This window comes from Pelodiscus sinensis, chromosome 4 (genome assembly GCF_049634645.1).
Source record: "Pelodiscus sinensis isolate JC-2024 chromosome 4, ASM4963464v1, whole genome shotgun sequence".
Classification (NCBI taxonomy): domain Eukaryota; kingdom Metazoa; phylum Chordata; order Testudines; family Trionychidae; genus Pelodiscus; species Pelodiscus sinensis.
In genome coordinates, this window is record NC_134714.1 from 109,736,335 (window position 1) to 109,757,857 (window position 21,523).

The window sequence follows — 21,523 nt, forward strand, 5'->3', positions numbered from 1 at the left end:
AACTGAATTTCTGGATGGATGTATGAATTTAACTGAAACTCTGTAGGAAATTAACTGATCATGTCCTTTTCAACAGGAAAGGGCAGTAGACAAATGCAGAATTAATTTTTATCTGTCAGTCATTTTACCAGCCTTTGGAAATATTTGGCATTAATAAAGGGTAGGCTTACAGTGTTTTGTTGGTGTGTTTTTAAAATTGAAAGTACATTGTAAGACACTAGAACTCTACTTGAAGTCCCTACAAAGCATTTCAAGAAAGAGTGTAAAGACTAATGTCAAAAGAGCTTGTATTTATAAATTTGCTTTTAAATCTAAAAGAAAATAATTATTCTACAAGAAGATGTTTCTACAAGAATAGACTCATGGCTGAATCAATAATACATGAATCACAAAGTTTGAGTAATTTCAGATTAAACTAGACAAGTAATTTTAGGTTTTATTTTATCATTGAAACCAGAGGCTTGCAATATGTACATTAATTGATGCCAATTTTTTGATCAAACTTTCCAGGAGCCATATGCAATTTAAATTATTGGCCGACTATGAACAAGTAATTTGGGTTTGGTTTAAAGATGTCAGAAGTTAATAAAAATACTTCCAGTAGGTTGGATACTAATGGGCTACGTCTACACTGGCACCCTTTTCCAGAAATGCTTAAAACGGAACAGTTTTCCGTTATAAGTATTTACGGAAAAAGTGCGTCTACATTGGCAGGATGCTTTTCCGGAAAAGCACTTTTTCTGGAAAAGCGTCCATGGCCAATGTAGACTCACTTTTCCGGAAAAAAGCCTCGATCGTCATTTTCGCGATTGGGGCTTTTTTGCGGAAAAGACTACTGTGCTGTCTACACTGGCCCTTTTCCGGAACAGTTTTTCCAGAAAAGGACTTTTGCCCGAACGGGAGCAGCAAATTTTTTCTGGAAAAACACTGACAATTTTACAGTAGATTGTCATTGCTTTTCCAGAAAAGCAAGCGGCTAGTGTAGACTTGAAAGTAGGAATAAGGAATAAGGGATCTTCCGGAAAAGGGCTTATTTTCCGGAAAATCATGTCTACACTGGCGCTTTTCTCCGGCAAAAACCCCGAGCCAGAAAAAAGCGGCAGCCATGTAAATGCAAATGCTGCGGGGGATATTTAAATCCCCTTGGATTTGCAATTCCGAAGTGTCTCATTAGCATCCCTTTTCCGGAAAGGGATGCCAATGTAGACACAGCCCAAGGGTATGTCTACACTGCTACCCTAGTTTGAACTAGGGTGGCTAATGTAGTCATTCGAACTTGCAAATGAAGCCTGTGATTTAAATATCCCAGGTTTTATTTGCATGTTCCCGGGCGCCACCATTTCTAAATGAGTAACGGTAGTTCGAATTAGGAGTTTTAATTCAAACTACCTAGCCCGTGCCACGTGCAGCCGCGGGCCGGTAGTTTGAACTACGGAGCATTTAAAAACGGCGGTGCCCGGAAACATGCAAATAAAGCCTGGGATATTTAAATCCCGGGCTTCATTTGCAAGTTTGAATGACTACATTAGCCACCCTAGTTGGAACTAGGGTGACAGTGTAGACATACCCTTAGATGTTTTATTTTGTTTGAACTGCAGTGAGGCTTTTTCCCTTATAGCCTTATAGTCTAATATAATATATTTATGTGGGATCATTTAATTAACTTTCTTTGAATCCTTGAGTTAAATGTAGGGCTGTTAATTGACCTGCGTTAACGCATGTGATTAACACAGGACAGGATTAATGCGTTATTTTTTTTAACGCGTTAATCACAGGTGTTAATGCTGTGCTGCCCCTTCGAAGTGCCACTTTAGCACCTCAAAGGGGCAGTGCAAGTGGAGCCAGGGATCAGCTGGAGTGCCACTCTGGCATCTTCAAAAGAGCTTTGCAACAGCAGAGCTGGGGATGAGCTGGAGTCCCTAGCTGATCCTTGGAAACACTGCCGTGGCGCTTCCGAGGGGCAGTGTTGCATGGAGCCCAGGGTCAGCTGGGGACTGCAGTTGAAATGCCACCGGGGTGTTTCAAAGGGGAGGCGCATGTGATTAATTGTGTGATTAATCATAATTAACTTTTTTAATCACACTATTAATCACAATTAAATTTTTTAATTGCTTGACAGCTCTAGTTAAAGGCTTAACTCAATAGCTCTGCAACATATTGAAAGGAACCATGTGTGCTAGTATATTTATATGATCACTGAGCAATGTGTTTAAAATGCCATGGAGAATAGTTTCTCCCCTGCTCTGCTCCTGAAATTTGGCTAAGGTGCATCTTCATGGAACTCAGTGGAGGGAGGTAAAACAACCAATTTCATGCAGAATGGCTTTTTCATACAAATAGTATTCTATTGGTGCACAACAATATTGATTCTCATATAGCACTTTTCATAAGAAGATCTCAAAGTGATTCACAAATGTTTAATATGTTTATCCTGACAATGTAGTATTGTTACCCCCATGTTTACAGATGGAGAACTAAGTTAAAGCACAGAAAGGTAATATTTACCCAATGTCAAACAGGAAGTCAGAGATTTTTGAGGGTGTGAAGGCACTATATATCTATTCTAAATGAGCACCAAGTAGTCCATCAATATGAGGGAATCCCAAGTGGATACAAAGCAAGCATAGAAAACTACATCATCTCCTCCTTCACCTTCTTGGGACTGGAAGTAGGAGGAGATGTGTCATGGCCTGAAGCACACTGCTCTGCAGCCTATTGCTACCATGATGGCCTCTCAAGAGGAGACTTATAGCTTGGCAAAATGCCATTTTAGTCCCCTAGCCAGTCCCAGGATTATGGAGCAGAAAGCTGGCTTAAAGCCACCTTTGCTTTCTGTGTCCTTTATGGCTTCCTAAGGTGTTTCTGGAAATTGTCAGATAGCTGCCTCTGTTCAGTCTCTTTCAAGTGTAGAGATTTTCTCCAGTGAGCATTGCAAAGCATATTGAACTGAAGTGATTACCTGCAGCTATTGCCATTGTCTATTCAAGGGCTAAGGAGGGCAGAATGCAAAATGTAGCCATTTGTGGAGGGAGGAGGGGAGCTTTCAAACCCAACCCTTATTTATACATGTCTCTGTGATGTAGTCAGTGATTTACCTAGGTGCATGATTGTTCATCCTTTAAGGACACAGAGCCATTAGTATGTTGTGATCTAAAAAGCTGTAGTTGAAACCAAATGTGTTTTGGTAACCTATCAGATTACATAGGGTATGTCTATACAGCAAAGTTATTTCAAAATAACAGCTGTTATTTCAACTTTACTAACGTCTACCCAGAAATTAATTCGAAATAGCGGAGCGCTTATTTCAAATTTGGTAAACCTCATTCCACGAGGAATAACGCCAAATTCAAAATAGCTATTCCGAAATAAGTGCTGTGTAGACACTTATATTGAAATAGGGGGCCACCAGCCTTCCCAGGGTGCCCTGGTGGCTACTCCAGCCTCAACCAAGAACACTCCTCTCTCCCCCCTCCTTGGAGCCCTTAAAGGGGTAGACTCTGGCCACAGTGCCTGTGCCAGCTCCAAGCCTGCCAGCCCAGAGCCAGCAGTCACTGCCCCCCCAGTGGCCCCAAAATATGAGCCAGCAAGCCACTGGCAGCCAGCCCTCTACCACTGCCGAGGAGCAGTCTGCCAGCTCCCAGGAGCCTGCCAGGGCCGGGAGAAGGCAGGCACCTTCCTGGTCCAGGGTGGAGATCATGGACCTTATTCAGGTTTGGGGGGATGCCCCCAATGTCCATGATTTCCGCACTAGATGGAGGAACGCGGCTATCTATGGCAGGATAGCTGCTAGCCTGGACACCAAAGGCCACATGCGAACCCAGGAGCAGGTTTACATGAAAATCAAGTTGGTCCGGTGAGACCCCCAACCCTGAGCCCTAAGCTTCCCCTCCCCCTTCTTCCCCTTGCTTCCCCCTTCCAGCTCCCTCCTCCCAGGTTTTCCCCCTCCCCTCTCCCAGCCTCTCTTCTCCCCTATCCCGCCTTCTTTCCCCAGTCTCACCAGAGTTTCTTCTGCCCCTCCCCCGAGTTTTGTTAAATAAAGAGAGTTTGTGTTCATGAAAATACATGTATTTTATTTTACATCAGGAAGCGGGGTTGAGGGGAGGGTAAGTGGAAGGATGTGAGGGAGGAATGAGGCACAAACCCCCAGTGGGGCAGACCAGGGAGACTGTTAGTGCTTCTCAGGGTGGAAGCTCTCCTACAGGGCCTCCTGATGGATCTCCCGGATGGCAGCCTGCAGAAAGTGCAGCCAGGCTCTCAGCAACGCGTCCAAGAGGAGCACCAGAGTGTCCAGGGGCAGCTCTGGCTCCATGTTGCAGAGTGCTGTGGTGTCCCGAGTGAGGGCAATCAAAGCACACAGAGACAAAATGCTTTGCTGTCCCTCATCGAGGTAGGCAAGCAAGCAGGAAAAGCTGAGAACCGGCTGTCCAGGGGGGTCCCTTTAAGCACAGGCCTCAGATAGCCTCCGGCAGCAGCCACACACAATAACTCCTGACCTGATGCTCTGCCGGACCTGGTTCCGGCCAGCCTTAAATGCGATTCAGCGTCCACTCAGTGTGGACGCGCTATTTTGAAATGCCAAAATGCTATTTCGAAATGCATTTTGTGTGTAGATGCGTTATTTAGAAATAACTTATTTTGAATTAACTATTTCAAAAAAACATATTTTGAAATAATGCTGTAGTGTAGACATACCCTCAGAAATCTCCTATAGACAGCATTAATTGCACACTGTGTCTGGGCTTAATCTCACCAAAATAAGCATTTGAAAAAGTCCATTCTTATCTCTACTATTGTGAAAAGAATACAAGAGACAGTCTGAGGCAGCCAGAATGCTTCCAAGAACTCCTGCTGCTTGCTTCTAACACAGGCCCAAGGCTACATGTAACCCACACTCCTTAGCTCGAGGTGTATACAGCAGCTCATGCAGTAAACTCCAGAGTTCCCAGGTTCAGTTTTGTCTGTTCGTGTTACAAGTTACATGATGATGTGGCCTTTGTTTAAAAGAATATTGACTCAGAGAGAAAGCCACCAAGTTTTATCATCTCTTCCCCTAGTACTCTGAGCTTTTTGCTGGGGGTTTCTCACTAAAAATTCTTTTCAAGGACAAGCCATCTTAGGTAATGACAAGAATATAACCTTCAGCAGTGTGTCTAGGAAACATTGGCAGCCTTAGCAAACAGTAACAGGAAGATGCATCTTCAGCTGTGTGTAGGAAGAATGTTACACATTAAGATGGTTCTGATTTTTTTTCACAGTGTTCTTGGCACCCCTACATTTGTTAGAGCAGCATTTCTGAAAATCTGCCCCTAAACTGTTGTACTGCAACTGAACCTTATGTTGTTCACTATGCTAAAAGCAGGGGTTGACCATGAAACACAAACAGCTGTATGTTGTAATTACAACTATGTCTAAATAGAAAATATGAATTCTAGCAAACATATTTCATTTGTTAATACCAAATATCCCTACAAAATACATGCCTGATTACATGGTCAATAAGGTCAATAAGGGTCTCGGGACGGGGGAGCACATGGCACTTAGGCTGTGTCTAGACTACATGGCTCCATCGATGGAGCTATGTAGATTAGACAGATAGGCAAAGGCAAATGAAGCCACGATTTAAATGATCATGGCTTCATTTAAATTTACATGGCTGCCGCGCTGAGCCGACAAACAGCTGATCAGCTGTTTGTCGGCTCAGCACGCTAGTCTGGATGCTCCCCTGCCGACATCAAAGCCCTTTGTCGGCAGCCCCATTATTCCTCGTGGGATGAGGTTTACTCCTCCTTTTACGAGGAGTAACGGTAGTTCGGAATAGGAAGCCTAGTCCGAACTACCTAGTCCGTGCCGCGTGTAGCCGCGCAGCACGGAGTCCGCACTAGCGGACATTTAAAAATGGCGGTGCCCGGCAAGATGCAAATGAAGCCCGGGAAATTCAAATCCCGGGCTTCATTTGTAACTCCGGTTGCCTACATTACCACCCTAGTTCAAACTAGGGTGGTAGTGTAGACATACCCATATATATATATATATATATATGAGAGAGAGAGAGAGGATTTGGGAAAGTATGTGATTTGGAAAAGGTACAGAAAGGGTAACATAAATGATTAAAGGTAAGGAACAGCTTCCATATGAGGAGACAGTAACAAGACTGAGATTTTTCATCTTGGAAAAGAGATGACTGAAGGGTGGGGGGATTGTTAGATATCTAGGAAATCATAAACAGTGTGGAAAAATAGAGTAAGGAAATGTTATTGAAGGAATAAATAACAAGAGAAGCTCACCCAATGAAATGTGTAGGCAGCACCTTTAAAACAAAACAAATTATTTCTTCACAGAAAGTTGGTGTAAAGGCACAAATTATAACAAGATTAAGTTCAAGGAGGATAGGCCCATTAATGGCTACTAGACAAAATGGGCAGAATGGTTTTCCATAGCTTCTGTTTGCCAGAAGCTGGGAATGGGTGACACAGAACATGGATCATTTGATGATTACCTGTTCTGTTCATGCCTTCTGAAGCACATTGGCCACTCTTGGAAGACAGGTGGACTAGATGGACCATTGATCTTACACAATATGGCCATTCTGATGCTTTAAAATAGAGCCTAAATGTATATACCCCTTGCTGTAATTCACTAGACCCCAGTCCACTTCCAGAGCTGAGATAGAGCCCAGAAGTCCTGACAGTCTGTCTCTCTATCTCTCTCTCTCGCTCTCATCACAGAGTTAGTAATAAAGTAAGAATATATATTAAAATGTTAAGGCTACCAGTGTCCCTTAAGTGATTTGCCACAAGATGTCAGACTATATTAGTGTTAGAGCTGAGTGGCTCTAATACTTATTGAATTTTCTTTCTTTTATATAAGCATTAGATACAGTGCTCCTGCCAGCTAACTGCTAAGTTATCTTGCAAAAACCCCTAGTGTTTTCCAGTGCCTTAATAGCCCTTGGAAAGAGGTGATGGGGGGAGGAGGGAAGGTGGGAAAGACAGATGGTGTTGGTCCCCCCCAATTTGCTGCTTGGCTTATACTGAGCATGCTCAGTAATACTACTGAAGCCACTATCCTTAGTCTGCCCCCCATGCTCTCACTCTGGCTCACCTTCCCCAACCAACATCTGAACTACTGCTCCTGGCCTCCCCGGGTGCACTGGAGCTCTTCCTTACCCCTACTCAAAGTTGAGGCAAAAAGGGCCAGTCTAGCTAATTTTTCCCCTAATAAATCATGTACACGTGTTACTCTTTGGCGGCTCAGAATTTACACTTGCTTGTGACAGGGAATTATTGTCCCGGTTTCCATTTCTGTGAATTAAGTGGAATCTGAATGACTGGTTGAAATTGGCAGCAGTGTGAGATGCTTATCTTGCTCTGAACTGGTATATGAGCTCCACTCTGTGGTGTCCAAAAACACTGTTAAGAGGCCATCTTTGAGAAAACATGGAACTGTTGTGTGTCAGAATCATCCTCTCAATTGGTTTCTTTACAATTGTGGGGTCCCATCTGAAGAAAAAGTGGTTTGTCTAAAGTCAGAGGGTTCTTTACCCACTCATATTGGTTGATATTTACAGGGCAGTAGCACAAGATGTGCCAAGTATGTTCCAAATAATGAAGCAGACAAGTTCCCTTTCTCAAAGAACCTTTAGATGTTACCAGCACAATGGTCTTTCTTTGAAAAAAAGGTGGGTATTGGGTGCAGCACCCACACATAGTTATTTCTCCCAGGCACAAAAACTTATTGGGCCTGATTCTCTGTCACCCTGCATCTTGTATAGTGACTTACACCAGTGCACAGTGAGCACAAAATGGCAATGTTATGCCACCAGATCAGAATAATTGTATTTTTGTCTTTTTTTTTGGTACTCTATGCACTGGCATAAGTGATTCTTGAGAGACAGAGCAAAAAGATTCTGGAAATGAGTCCACAATTTCATTGGGGGCTAGGTGAAAATTGGTGTAATTTTTAGTGAAAGCTAAGCACCATACATCAGCCTCCCAGATATTGAAGTTTCCTTGTCAGTATTTCACATTAGCCCTATTTCAAACCATTATGCACTAGTGAAAGCTAGTGTGGGGGGAGAGAGTGGAGGAACAGTAAACTTATAGTAAACAAACCCATAAAATTCATGCAGCTTTTAATCTCATTCTCCCTGGGTTTTAGGATCTTGTATCCATGTCCCATAGCTGTATCCTCTGCCCCTTCCCCCATCGTTCACCCCATTTCAGGTTTCACAGATTACCTAAGAATAAGCTCTTTAAAACCAGGTGCCATGCTAATGTTGTATGGCGATCTGCATGAGGTTGGTTTGTTTCATTCTTGCTGGAGATTTTGTTCTTTCCCCCCCAATATGTTACTTTGCTAAAGTTTTAAAAGTTGTGACATTAAAAAAAAAATCACTGTAAAAACTGATCTGGCCTCTTATTCCTGGTGGAGGCATGTTATGTCCATTAGAAACAAATTGTTTCCTTTCTAGTGAAACCTGTAGTATGTATGTTCATCCCATTATGTCTGATCTTAAAACTGTGTGGTGGGAAAGAACTATTCTTTTGCCTCACCCTGGCTGACGATCAGTTGGATCACTTTAGTGCTTACTCAGCAGTATAAAAGGTAATGTCTTAAGCAAATGAGAAATAGGGAGGAAGAAAGAAGCCCTATTTGTGTGGGATGTGTTACTCTGAATAAAGAAAAATCTAGGATTATGCTGTGAATTTTGGACAGTAATCTATTTTGTGTGTGTATGCACAGCCATCCTTACCCATATGCAGAAAAGCGGGAACACCATTGGGTCTTAATGTCCACCCACCTGCTTCTTCCTATCCCTGTTCTGTGACTGCTGCAACTCAGTGTGTCTAACTCTGAGAAGAAGTCGGTCTTATCTACTCTGGCATGTTTTGTTGCCAAAATCTGCCTTTGAGGACAAAATAGTGAGGGTATGTCTACACTACAGCACTAATTCGAACTAACTTAATTCAAATTAGTTAATTCGAACTAAGCTAATTCGAACTAGTGAATCTAGACCTAAAAACTAGTTCGAATTAGCATTTTGCTAATTCAAACTAGCATGTCCACATTGAGTGGACCCTGAACCGAGGTTAAGGATGGCCAGAAGCAGTGCCAGCAGGGCATCAGATTAGGACTTAGAGCGTGGAGCTGCTGTCTCAGGCTAGCCGAGGGCTGTGCTTAAAGGGACCCGACCCCCACCCTGGACAGACAGTTCTCAGGGGTTCCCCGCTCGCTTGTCTAACTTGATGAGGGACAGCAAAGCAGTCCTGGCTTGGAGTGCCCTGAATGCCCACACTTGGAATATCACAGGACTCGGCCATCAGCCCGGCTGCACTTGCCGCAGGCTGCCAGCCGGGGGGGGGGTCAATCGAGGGGCTGCAGGAGAGCTTCCACCCCGAGGAGCCCGCAGAGCCACCCCAGTCCTCCACATCAGGGGCTCATACCCCATTCCTCCCTCACCTCCTTCCACTTACTCCTCCCTAGCCCCCCTTCCTGACGTACAAAATAAAGGACACGTGTGTTCAAAAATAGAAACTCTCTTTATTGAACAAAACTTGGGGAGACTGGGAAAAGGAGGTGGAAGAGGGAAAAAGAGAGGTTGGGAGAGGGGAGGGCAACTAAAATGATCAGGGGATTGGAACAGGTCCCATATGAAGAGAGGTTAAAGAGACTGGGACTTTTCAGCTTAGAAAAGAGGAGACTGAGGGGGGATATGACAGAGGTCTATAAAAGCATGAGTGGCGTGGAGAGGATGTATAAAGAAAAGTTCTTCATTAGTTCCCATAATAGAAGGACTAGAGGACACCAAATGAAATGAATAGGTAGCAGGCTTCAAACTAATAACAGAAAGTTGTTCTTCACAAAGCAAATGGTCAACCTGTGGAACTCCTTGCTGCAGGAGGCTGTGAAGGCTAGAACTAGAACAGAGTTTAAAGAGAAGTGAGATAAAGTCATGGAGGTTGGGTCCATGGAGTGCTATTAGCCAGGAGGTAGAAATGGTGTCCCTGGCCTCTGTTGGTGGAAGGCTGGAGATGGATGGCACGAGACAAATGGCTTGGTCATTGTTTCGGTCTATCCCCTCCAGGGTCCCTAGTGTTGGCTGCTGTCGGCCGACAGGCTACTGGGCTCGATGGACCTTTGGTCTGACCCAGTACGGCCATTCTAAGCTCAGGGTCGGGGGTCTCACTGGACCACCCTGATTTTCATGCCAACCTGCTCCTGGGTGGCCAGGCTGGCAGCTATCCTGCCCTAGACGGCCACTTTCCTGTGCCTAGTGTGGAGGTCGTGGATGAGGTCCACGATCTCTGCACTGGACCTGGGCAGGCTCCCGGGAGCCGCCAGCCTGGTCCCGGGAAGAGGCGGAGGGCTGGGTGTCAGCGGGTAGCTGGTTCGTGCCGTGCCAGGTGCAGGGTCTGCTGGCTGGGTGCTGGCAGGCTTGCACCTGGCACGGGCACCATAGCCAGATCGTGCCTCTTTAAGGGCTCCGGGGCTGGGAGGGGGGCAGACGAGTTTCCCTGGTGGTGCCCAGAGTGGCCATCAGGGAAAGCTGGGGAGCGCTAGCCTCCCATTAGTTCGAATTAAGTGGCTACACAGCCCTTAATTCGAACTACTTAATTCGAACTAGGTGTTAGTCCTCGTAGAATGAGGTTTACCTAGTTCGAATTAAGCGCTCTGCTAGTACGAATTAAGTTCGAACTAGCGGTTTGCCTGTGTAGCGCATATCAACGTTAATTCAAACTAACGTCTGTTAGTTCAAATTAACTTTGTAGTGTAGACATACCCTGAGAGCATACACACTACAATACAACCTTTGTTGGGAAAAACATCCAGTTCTTGTGACAAAAAAAATTCCACCCCACCAGAGACTTTTGTCTTTTCCCCTCCCTTATTGTCAACAAAGAGCCATTGTGGACTCTGTGGTTTGTTTTGTCCAGAGAACTGAGAATTTCCTGCTCTGGTAGCTTTGCTCGGTGTTCTGTGATTTCTAATGAATGTTGTGTGATCTCTGCTGCCCTCCAAGCATGTACCATTCCCCTTTCAAAGCTCTGGGAAGTGTCTGACAGCTGAGGGAGCTGCTCCCTTTGGGGAACAAACAGAAAGAGCAAATGGTTGGAATGCTCCTGTTCTGCCCTGCTAGAATTGCAGCAGCAGGCAGACTGCTGCTGCAGGGGGAAGGCTGGCGAGACTGCTGCATGGCTTTGACATTCCCTAGCACGGAGAGCTCACAGAGATACTTATCATGCTGCTCCCAGCAGGTGAGAATGCTGTAAGACAACGTAGAACGAATCCCACCAAGTGCTGGGATCAGGTCTGCCTTCCCACAGCACTGCACTATGGGATACTTATCCACATTGCTTTGCTCTATCTATTGACTGGGGAGCTAGCGCTGTGGCCATTAAATGTCCACAATAGGAGGCAGAAAAATTAGTTGGACCGGTTTTCACTTTTACAGATTTTTGAACGTTGACAGTACTTTTGTCACCAAATCTTCCCAGTGTAGACATAGCCCTAGTTAACTTGAAACCATGCCCAGACCCATCAGCAGAACATTGGACCTATGAACAAGCAATGAAAGTGGTAATGAAGCCATTGAACAGGCATGTGGAACCCCCAGGTATATACAGTCAGTTTCTGAATGTACTGTGTGTTCCTGATTATAAAATTGCATCTCCAAAAAACTGTGCCCTTCCCCCACATAGGGGCACCAGTTTAATAGTACTGCATGGGGCCTCATAAATCTTAAGGACACCCCAGTGTGTGTGCATATGCTTACACATGTATGTGACAACAGGATGGAGACCTGAGAAATGTGTATACTTTGAAAAGCAAATGGAATTAAAGCAAGGGCCTGACTTAAGTTATTAGCTGTATCTTGTCCAGCCATTGCAGAGCTGTTTTCACAAACTTCTTCTCTTTATTACACTATGTCTATTAGATTTTTGTTCCCTTGGACCTTCCATGTCAGGACCCATAAATCATAGAATGATCATTAAAAATCAGTCATTAGGCTTTGAGATCATAGGGAGACCTCAACAGCCTGAGTTATAAATCTTATCCAGGGAGTCTAGCACTTGTGAAAATTGGCTTACATGAAACAGATTGTTTCTAAATTAATTCTGCTTCATGACAGCTAAAAGAACCAACAGAAGCCAATAACAAATAAATGGTATATAAATAAAGGAAAAGAACCAGACTTAGCCGTAAGTGAATCTAATTAGCATAGGGACAATTAAGGGGTAATGCTAATGGCTTGTGATTTAATAGTATGCTAATAGTCTCCTTAAGAGCAAGAAAGCCCCTTAACCATGCCACAGACCTGCCCTCCTATGGTGCTCAGAGGAATAAAAGGAGATATAAGATACTATTCTGATTGCTGGCATATTTTAGTACATTTAGGTTTCAAGCAAGAATTTGGGTGTGAAAGGGGGAAATGGGCTTTGGTATGTCAGAAGCTCTTGGAAATGTTTGCTTTTTAAATTCATTTCTAAAACAGGCACGGCTCTGTGAGGTCAACTTCCTTGTTTTATCTGAAATAGTTCATACATCTCTATGTATTATATATTTTAATCTCCATCAGGCTGAATCATTTGATAATCCTTATTAAAGATGAAGGTACTTGTTCTTGCAAGGCACGAAGTGTCTCCTGGGAAGTGCTGAGTCTTCACCTCTCCTTGAAAAGTCAGTGGCAATTGAGAGTTTTGGGTTTGGTGTTGATCTTAGTCTTCAGTATAGAAGCAGAAATCTCCTTTTTCAGCTTTCCTAGGGTCATTCCTTATGATCAGCTCAATACAGTATACAGTTACAAACCAATAGATACAGGTTGAACCTCTCTAGTCCAGCACTCTGGTCCAGCAATATCTGTGGTCTGGTATGATTTGAGTTAGCTGAGTGTCCAATTATCATGGGTTTGGCCAAGGTTCCCGTGAGCCCATAAAATTTGTTTACAGCCACAAGTCCTAGCTCTCAGTGTTCTGTGCACTTAGTTAGCTCTAATTTACACCAAAATGTTTTCTTAAGAGCCCAGTAAGTAATGGAAGTGTTGGTAATGTTGCTAAACAATGTTAACTTCCCATCACTTGGTAAATTCTCTCATTTGGCACTGATCAGGTCCCCAGGGTGCTGGACTAGAGAGGTTCAACCTGTAGTATCTCCTGCTGAGCAATATGTCTAACTCGTTTCTGTCCAGGCTAGATAAAGTGGGATGGCTGTTTGTCCCACAGAAAGCTTGCAATAAAAGTACCATCATTATTTGGGAATTATCAGCAGCATAAGTTCACTTATTAAGACTGAAATACAGAATTGCAGATCTTCAATAATGAGTAATGTTCAGTGCATTTTCTTTGTAGCTGACAAACTTCAAGGAAATTAGAATCTGAAATAGTCACATGTACAATTGCACTGGGTTTAGAAATAGTATAGTGTGCTTCATTGGTGTGTTTGGAGACATAATATTTGTCAAGCATTTTTATAACCTTTGAAGAAAGAAAGGTATAACTGATCATAAAGTAGTTGTGTTAGTATATTGCCTATATTAGTTTTAGTGACTTAATAATGTGCTATGCAATAGTTTTTTGCTTCTGCTGTATATATACTATATATAGTATATAATGATTGTAGGAGCACATTTTGATCTTAAATACATGCATATTATTTCCATTGATATTAGTGGAAATTACGCATGCATAGCCAAAGGCATGGTATAAAATTTCTACCTGGAAGGATTATTCAGAGCTTATCTTTCAAAATTCTGTTGTTTGTTAGAGTGGTATAATTTTGTAAGATTTAACTTACTCTAAACAAAGTCTTTTACTGTTTGTGTTGTTTTCATACAGAAAGTGCAAAATCATAGAGTAATATATTTTCATTACAGAAATCAATAAGTTTGGTTCACATTCATGCCAAACCCCTATGGTAATAAAGCTCTGTCTGTAATAGTATTTCTAGGCATCACAAGCGGTAAAAGACAAAATGGAAAACAAATTTTAAAAATACACCCCAAAAAGACAGATCTACAAAGCTGAAAAATATTATAATACATGGACCTTTCAGGTGTATTTAGGAAGATTCCTGAGGATTTCTACCTTTGAAACTTCGATTCAAGTTTGGTTATTTTTTAATTAGTTCCTGCAATCTCCAAGTGCTTTAGGCTAAGTTCTTTCATCTACTGTCAACAAAAGAGAGAACACATTTCAAATGCTTCCATGATGATTATATCTTTGCTTTTTACATAATTTAAGGCATCACTGCCTTAACATTTGAAACAAATTAGTAAAAATAGGAGAAATGCATGGAAAGTGTATGTTTGGATTTTTTAAATTTATATTTATTCCTTTTTATTAATGTCATTTATTATGTCAACTATACTCAGAATGGAGAAACTGCCAAACTCTAAAGTGTTGGGTGTGCCTGCATCTCCCACTGAAGTCAATAGGAGAATTAGGTGCTCAGATTTCTTCAGGATTTGTCTCTGATTGAGTATATGTAACTAGCATTTGAGGCTCGTCGTTGACTAGGCAAAGTCATTTTGCGTAGGTTACACCTGGGCTGTGTTTAGACTGTAGGGTTTTTTTCGAAAAAAGTAGCCTTTTTTAGAAAAAACTTCACCTGCGTCTAGACTACAGCTGCGTTCTTTCGAAATTAAATCGAAAGAATGCGGCTTTTCTTTTGACGGCGGTGCTCCTCATTTCACGAGGAAGAACGCCTTTTTCGATGGAGATCTGTCAAAAAAAGTGTGTGTGGACGCGGGGAGCCACTTTTTTTTTAAAATAAGGGCCTCCAGGGAAGAAGCCCTGGTGGAGAATCTGGGGCATGCGTTGCATCTCTTGTCTGCAGCCATCTTTTAAAGGGACAGTCACTCTTACAGCCAGTTGTGGCAGCAAAGCAGCCAGAGCACATAGCTGTTCCAGTGCAGCCATGTCCCAGCCCCAAGACCCTCCTGGCCCTTCCAGACAGCCTTCTGGGGACCCAACCAGGGGCTCCAAATGCCAGGCACTGGCATGGTCTGGGCCAGAGCTCAAGACCGTTCTTGAGCTCTGGTCAGAGGAGGAGGCCTTACAAGCCCTGAACACCAGGCGGCGAAATGCGGACATATTTGGCTGCATGACAGAGGCCCTGGCCAAGAGAGAGCACCACTCCCACACCCAGGACCAGGTGCACTCCAAAGTGAAAGAGCTGCACCAGGACTAAATAAAGGCCAGGGAGGAGAGCTCCCATTCTGGGGCAGCCCCCCCGCTCCTGCCCTTATTATTCGGAGCTGGCCCAGATCCTTGGTGGTGGGGAAGCATGCGTCTTCCAGTCTGGCTTGGGGAACCCTGTGGTGGACACGCCAGAGCAGGACCTAGAGCAGTCCAGGGAGTCTGGAGATGCAGATGGTGCTGGAGGAGCACGACAGCGAGGAGATGGTGACCCTTACTCTGGAGCCAGTCACCCAGACCCCAGAGGCCTCCCAGGTGTCATCTGATGCTGGAGATGAAGCAGCAGGTGAGTGCAGTGAGGTCATGTAACACACAGGGTCGGGGAGGTGGGTGCACAGTGGGTGATGCACAAGGGAAACCTGTAATGCTCACCATGGACATCATGCAGCTGGCTGTGCATGTTCAGCGGTACAGTGTGACACATGGGGGTGCGCCAGGTGGTGGCATAAACAATGTCCAGAACACACCCAGGTGGGTTGTCAGTGTGAGGTCTCATTGGCACTTCGGGACCCCTGTGATGCTCAGGCTGATGCCCAGGTCACACATGGTGTTACATTCAGAATGTCTGAGTCCTCTGTCTGAAGGAGAGGGCATGCCATTTTGGACAGCTGTTGCACACATGACTGATTGTGTCGTCCTCTTTTCCTCCGCAGCCGGACCAGCTGTGCAAGAGGGCTGCAGCACCCCAGCCCCACCTCCATCTCAGGGACATGGGAGCCGCAGACACAGGCGTGTCTATGCAGACATCTTGAGGCAGCATGTGGCGGCTGTGCAGGAGCTCAACACCATCCTGCGAGAGAGGACGGAGGCAGAGGCTCGGTGGCATGATCGGCTGATGGAGGAGCTTGTCCAGCAGCGCACGTCCCTGTGTGCCACTCTCAGGAAGGTCTGTGGCTTGCCTGCTCCAGTGCCTGGTCCTGCTCCTCCAGCACCCCATGACCCCACCCTACCAAACCCTCCTTCCACAGCACCATCCCTTTCCCCCCTTGTATCTCCCTCCCCAGCCCCTCAGTCCCCCAGCCCCCCTCTCTCCCAGCTCCCCAGTCCCCCAGCCCCTCTCTCCCCCGGGCCCTCCTCTCCCCCAGGCCTCCCAGACCCAAGTGCACCTACCCTTTGCTGTCCAGCCAACAGACAGTCACCACACCGGATCCTGAGGCCATGGTGGACCCTGAACATGAGGCGCCAGCAGGAAACTGCAATCAGGAAAGCACCATCCAACCTGATCCTCTTCCCCCATCCAGGTTTCAAGTCCCCTTCCGCCCTCCAGGTTTCAAGCACCCCCACCATCCCAGTTAAACACAGTGTTTGGTATTTAAGAAAATGTTTATTTTTGATGGAGAAAGTATACTTTGAGGAAAAACTATGTGCAATAAACAAAAGCTTTTTTATGTTTGCAGCAGTTATACATTCTTTCAGTTATTGATATTTATAACAATAAAACAGAAGTTACTCTTTTCAGACAAACCCTGGTGTTTATTATTTCTACAAACAGGGTCAGGATAAGTGTTGAGGAGGGAAGCTTGTATTGGGCCAGGGCCAAGCCCCCAGACAGGAGCCCCTCAGGAGAGTCAGTGGCCTCCAATAGAGAATCGCTCACAAAGAGTCTCTGGGATGCGAACAGCAGACCGGTGAGCCTGGTGGATGGCAGCTGTCCGGGGCTGGTCAAAGTGCCTCTCCTGACCATCAGCACCTGTACCCCACCCTGGTAGGAAGGCCTCCCCTTTCCTCTCCACCAGGTTATGGAGAACGCAACACGCAGCCACCACCTCAGTGATATTGCATTCCCGCATGTCTAGCTCTGTGAGCAAGCACTGGAATCTCCCTTTTAAACGTCCGAATGCACATTCCACCTGGTTGCGAGCCCAGTTAAGATGAGTATTAAACTGCTCCTTGCATGCATCCAGGTGGCCGGTGTAGGGCTTCATCAGCCACGGCATCAGCCACTATGCACACTGGCATATGCATGTCCCCAACCGCAAAGTCATGATGCGGGAAAAATGTTCCTGCCTGAAGCCTCTGGTAGAGGTACGAGTTCCTGAAGGTGCAGGCATCATGTGTCCACCCCGACCACCCAACACAAATATCAGTAAACTGGCCACGATGGTCGACCAGGGCCTGGAGGACCATTGAAAAGTTGCTCTTTCTGTTAATGAATTGGGCTGCTCGACGGGGCAGTGCACGGATTGGAATGTGTGTCTTACCAAGCGCTCCTCCACAATTTGGGAAGCCAAGGGCAGCAGAGCCGGCCACGATGCTGTCCAGGTCTGCTAGACGGACGAGCCTGTTCAGCAGCTCAGAACTGATGGCCCTCACCACCTGCAGAAAGAGACAAATAGACAGACAACAAAATTTTAGAAGGGGTGCCCTATCTCTTAGGAGGAGAACCCACCACCCATCTTCCTCCTTAAACACTCCGGGAATCCCCTCCTCAGAACTCCCCCTTCCCCAGCAGCTCAGGGTGAGTGGAGAAGCTCCCTTCCACTCCCACTCCACCCCATCCCCCACTCCGCCTTGCCCTTTCCTGACAGTCTCCGTTTCTCCCCCCCAAACTGTGACTGTCCCCCGACAATGACTTACCTCCATCAGGATGGACCCAACAGTAGACCTGCCCACTCCAAACTGGTGTCCCATGGAATGGTAGCTGTTGGGGATGTCTAGCTTCCAGAGGGCAATAGGGACCTTCTTTTCCAGGGATGGCAGGCCGCACATGGGTGTCCTGCCATTGCAGAGCCGGGCGAGCTAGGTACACAGCTCTGTAAAGTGGCCTTCTGCATCCAGAAGTTGCAGAGCCACTCCTGGTCATCGCAGAGCTCCATAATGAGCCAGTTCCACCAGTCAGAGCTGGTGTCAAGCCTCCAAAAATGCCTCTCCATGAAGAAGTTTAGAGGCAAGGGCAGTGGGGCTTCATACCTCTGGTCTGGGTCCAGATGGGGAAGTAGCCTCATGACTGTGTCATGCAGATGCAGCAAAACTTGCAGTATGATGGCGTGGGGCCATTGCCTGTCCAGGGGCAGCTCTGGCTCCATGCCAAAAAAAAGGGGTCTAAATCAGAAAAACCTCCAAACAAAAAACCTGCTGGTGTGTCCCAGGAAGCTGGGCACTCCAAACAAGAACTGTAATACCTTGCTTACCTCCTAGAACTGCTCTGCAGGAGCAGAGCAACGGGTGTTCGGGGCATCCCTTTAAGCACGCGTCTCTGCAAAGAGCAGGCAGCAGCACCCGGAAGGAAATGCTGCCCCCATGCCCTGGCAGAAGCAGTTCCGGGTAGCTTTTTCTTTCAAAAGAGCATCCAGCAGTCAGGACGCTCTTTTTCGAAAAAGCAGATCGATTTTCCGATCCGCATAATGTAGTCTAGATGCTCTTTTTCGAAAGACACTGTTTCAAAAGTTTAGACGTACCCTTATAGGAAAGTTCAAGACATTAAATACATGTAATGGAGTTTATTTATTATTGTGCTTGCAAGAGGGAAGTAAAAGAACAGTTTTAAATTTGTAGATTTCAACTTTAAACATTATTCATTTTATTGAATAATTACCATACATAGTACATTTGAATCAGAAACTCCAAATTTTCCATAACTAATTCTTCCCTTAACTAATTTGAGTCATTTTCTGATTTGAAACAGTAAAAATTGACTAGACAACTCAATTTTAATTTTGTTAGCAAATATTTTTATGAACTCTAATCATAATAGTCATGACTTTTTTCTGATAAAAAACAAAAATAATAATGTAAACTTTTTACCCAGCATATTCCAGTGTAAAAAGTAGTGTGTTCAGCTAATTTAAGTAGCAGGATTGTTTATGCAAAATTTGGTATCTGTAGGTAATCGTGAAGTATGACTTTATTTTGCATAAATAAACTCTTCAATATATATAATAGAATACTAAGGTTTAATAATACTTCTGATTAATCAGTGACTGAATTAGCTTTTATCTCTTGAATTTGGAACATTATGCAAGAGTCATATAGTATGTGACTCTTATTTTCTTTATGGCAGCACTTTCAGGTCCCAACCAAGATCTGTATAAAGGTAGTCAGAAACGTTTTATGCCTCAAATTTATCATGTAAATAGATACATGTAAAAAAACTGACGGAGTAGGAGAGAGGAGATGTTAGTTTCCCACCGGCAAAATGGAGACACTAAGTCACAAAGGGAAGGAGGGAGTTGCCCAAGGTCACTCAAGCAAGTGTGTGGCAGGGTTGGGAAGTGAACCCAGTTCTTAAAGTCCCAATGCCTATAACTTCAAAGTCAACTTTTCTCTCTTAAGCTTTCTTGTAGCTGCTCTCATTAACTCTATTTTAACAGAATGTATCCAATACTTTCATGAATATTCTTTTGGGATAGTTTCCCCCAACCTTTTTTTTAAATATATATATATATAATATAAAATCTCTGCTTAGACCAAGAAACTTGGTGAGAAGACTGCACAAAACACCACAGGATTATGTTGGGAATGGGAAAATTTGTTTAGGCAAAGTAAGAGCTAAAGCTTTGCCCATTGCCCAACCAGAACCCAGATCTTTGTTCAGGTTTACATAATTTCATCAATGTCTTCCCCAGATCCAGTCACTTTTCTTGTGCAGTTTTCCTTTTGAAATCTGTTTCTCCACACTTCTCTTTCAACAGTTATCGTTCCTAACTCCTAGACATTCCTAGTTGGACTTAATGCTTTGAATCTTCTCTTCAGTCACTGGGCCTCAGAATGAACAGTGTGCCTCTCCTGTGAAATCCTGGAGTTTGAAATCTAGTGTTACCTTAGTATTCTTTTGGAATAGTAATGAAAAGTGCCATAATGTGATCTAAAGTTATAAAGGCAAAATTGAAAATATTCTAAGGATAATCTCTTGTAGGGAACATCTCCAGTATATCCCAGTAACATTTTGGCAGAGGCCAATTATGACACGTGTGTGTGTATGTGTGTAAGATTGTAAAAGGGTTTCTTATTTTTGCCCTAAAACCACCATTTGCTGGCCGAACTATTTCTTTTTCCCGGCTATTTTTTTCAATCAAATATTGCCACCACCCAAACCCTGTAAATTCTAATGATCATTCTGTATATAATTTTTATTTGTATACCAAGTTTAATTAAAACGGAGTTTGTAAATGTTAAAAGTCAATAGTTAAAGCACACCTCCCACTAAGACTACATTACTCTTTCATCTCCTAGTTCATAAGCGCTCATCTGTGTGATCTTAACAACCTTTTTTGTATTTTTGTGGCAGAGAAATTACCAAAAGAACATGTATTATCCCTGATCTTTCAAAAAGAACAATTAAGTACCAAGTATTATTTAGAGTTGATTACTTGATTTTTGCTTTCCTTTTTCAGGAAGGAGGTGTTATCGCTCTCTTTAAGATCTGCCGCCAAGATTGTTTCAGGTGCCTTTATCCCCAGACTCTTAGAACACTGGCATCCATATGCTGTGTGGAGGAGGGAATTTACCAGCTGGAAAAGGTATTGTTACTTCAGTGCTCTGTACAATGATTGTGCTACAAGAACAGTGGAGTCTCATCATTAATCTTTTCTAGTAATTGGTAACTTGGGAATGTGTTTAGATTCAGTTTAGGCTTGTGTTTGATACCTTGTTTTCCCACACTGAGCACATCTTCGATGTTTACACTATTAGTTCCAGCAATAACATTATTCCATTAAATTGTCTGCACAAATGATCTCTCTAAGCAAGGATAATTTCCGTAAGGCAAGTAATGTATTGATGACTGTGTCAAGAAATTATTGAAATAATTACCTCTAGACTTGTTAAAGTCTTTGTTTAGAAATCCCCGTGTTTCAAATAACCAAACCCCTTGAAATGTGGAGAGCTTTAAACACATTTAAGCCCTTTTTTTCTGACATCCCTGCAAAGAACCTCTGTGGTAATGAGGCGATGTATAAGGGGCATAATTGCACTAGTATAGAGACAAAAATAATAGCTGAACGTTAGGAAGAGTCTTCCACCAACAAGTAATAAGTCATGTAGAACAATTTTAACACTGATAGCTGACATGAAAACATTATCCCAGAAAATTATTTAGACTGCTTATACTTTAATCCACCATTATGCACAAAAGTACACTTCTATATTTAGGAAAATGAGCACTTCTACCAGTCACTAAATCATGATCTCATCCTTTGTATTTCATAAAACACTCATCTTCTTCAGTTGAATAATGTGCCTCTTCAAGTTAATGATAAATGATTTCATTGCTACTTTACATTGACGTGTCTTGTAATTTACTATCCAGACCTCAAGCAAAGTATGACAGCACATCTGCGGAAAAAATTAAGCCTGGAAGCCTAGGTTTAATGAAGATAACGTCTCACAGT

The 21,523-nt window shown here is 44.0% G+C and overlaps 1 protein-coding gene across 8 annotated transcripts in view; it reads left to right on the top strand.

Moving 5' to 3' along the window:
* Window positions 1–21,523, top strand: part of INSC (INSC spindle orientation adaptor protein) — a 276,146-nt gene that overhangs the window by 162,766 nt on the left and 91,857 nt on the right. For 7 of the 8 annotated variants that reach the window (XM_075928026.1, XM_025186251.2, XM_075928025.1 and 4 more), the window contains one exon: window positions 20,528–20,653. In XM_075928026.1, coding sequence (XP_075784141.1) covers window positions 20,528–20,653 — 126 coding nt within the window. Of the gene's footprint in view, window positions 1–15,365; window positions 16,081–20,527; window positions 20,654–21,523 lie in introns of those variants that run through there. The other variant, XM_075928028.1, reaches the window with a different exon arrangement.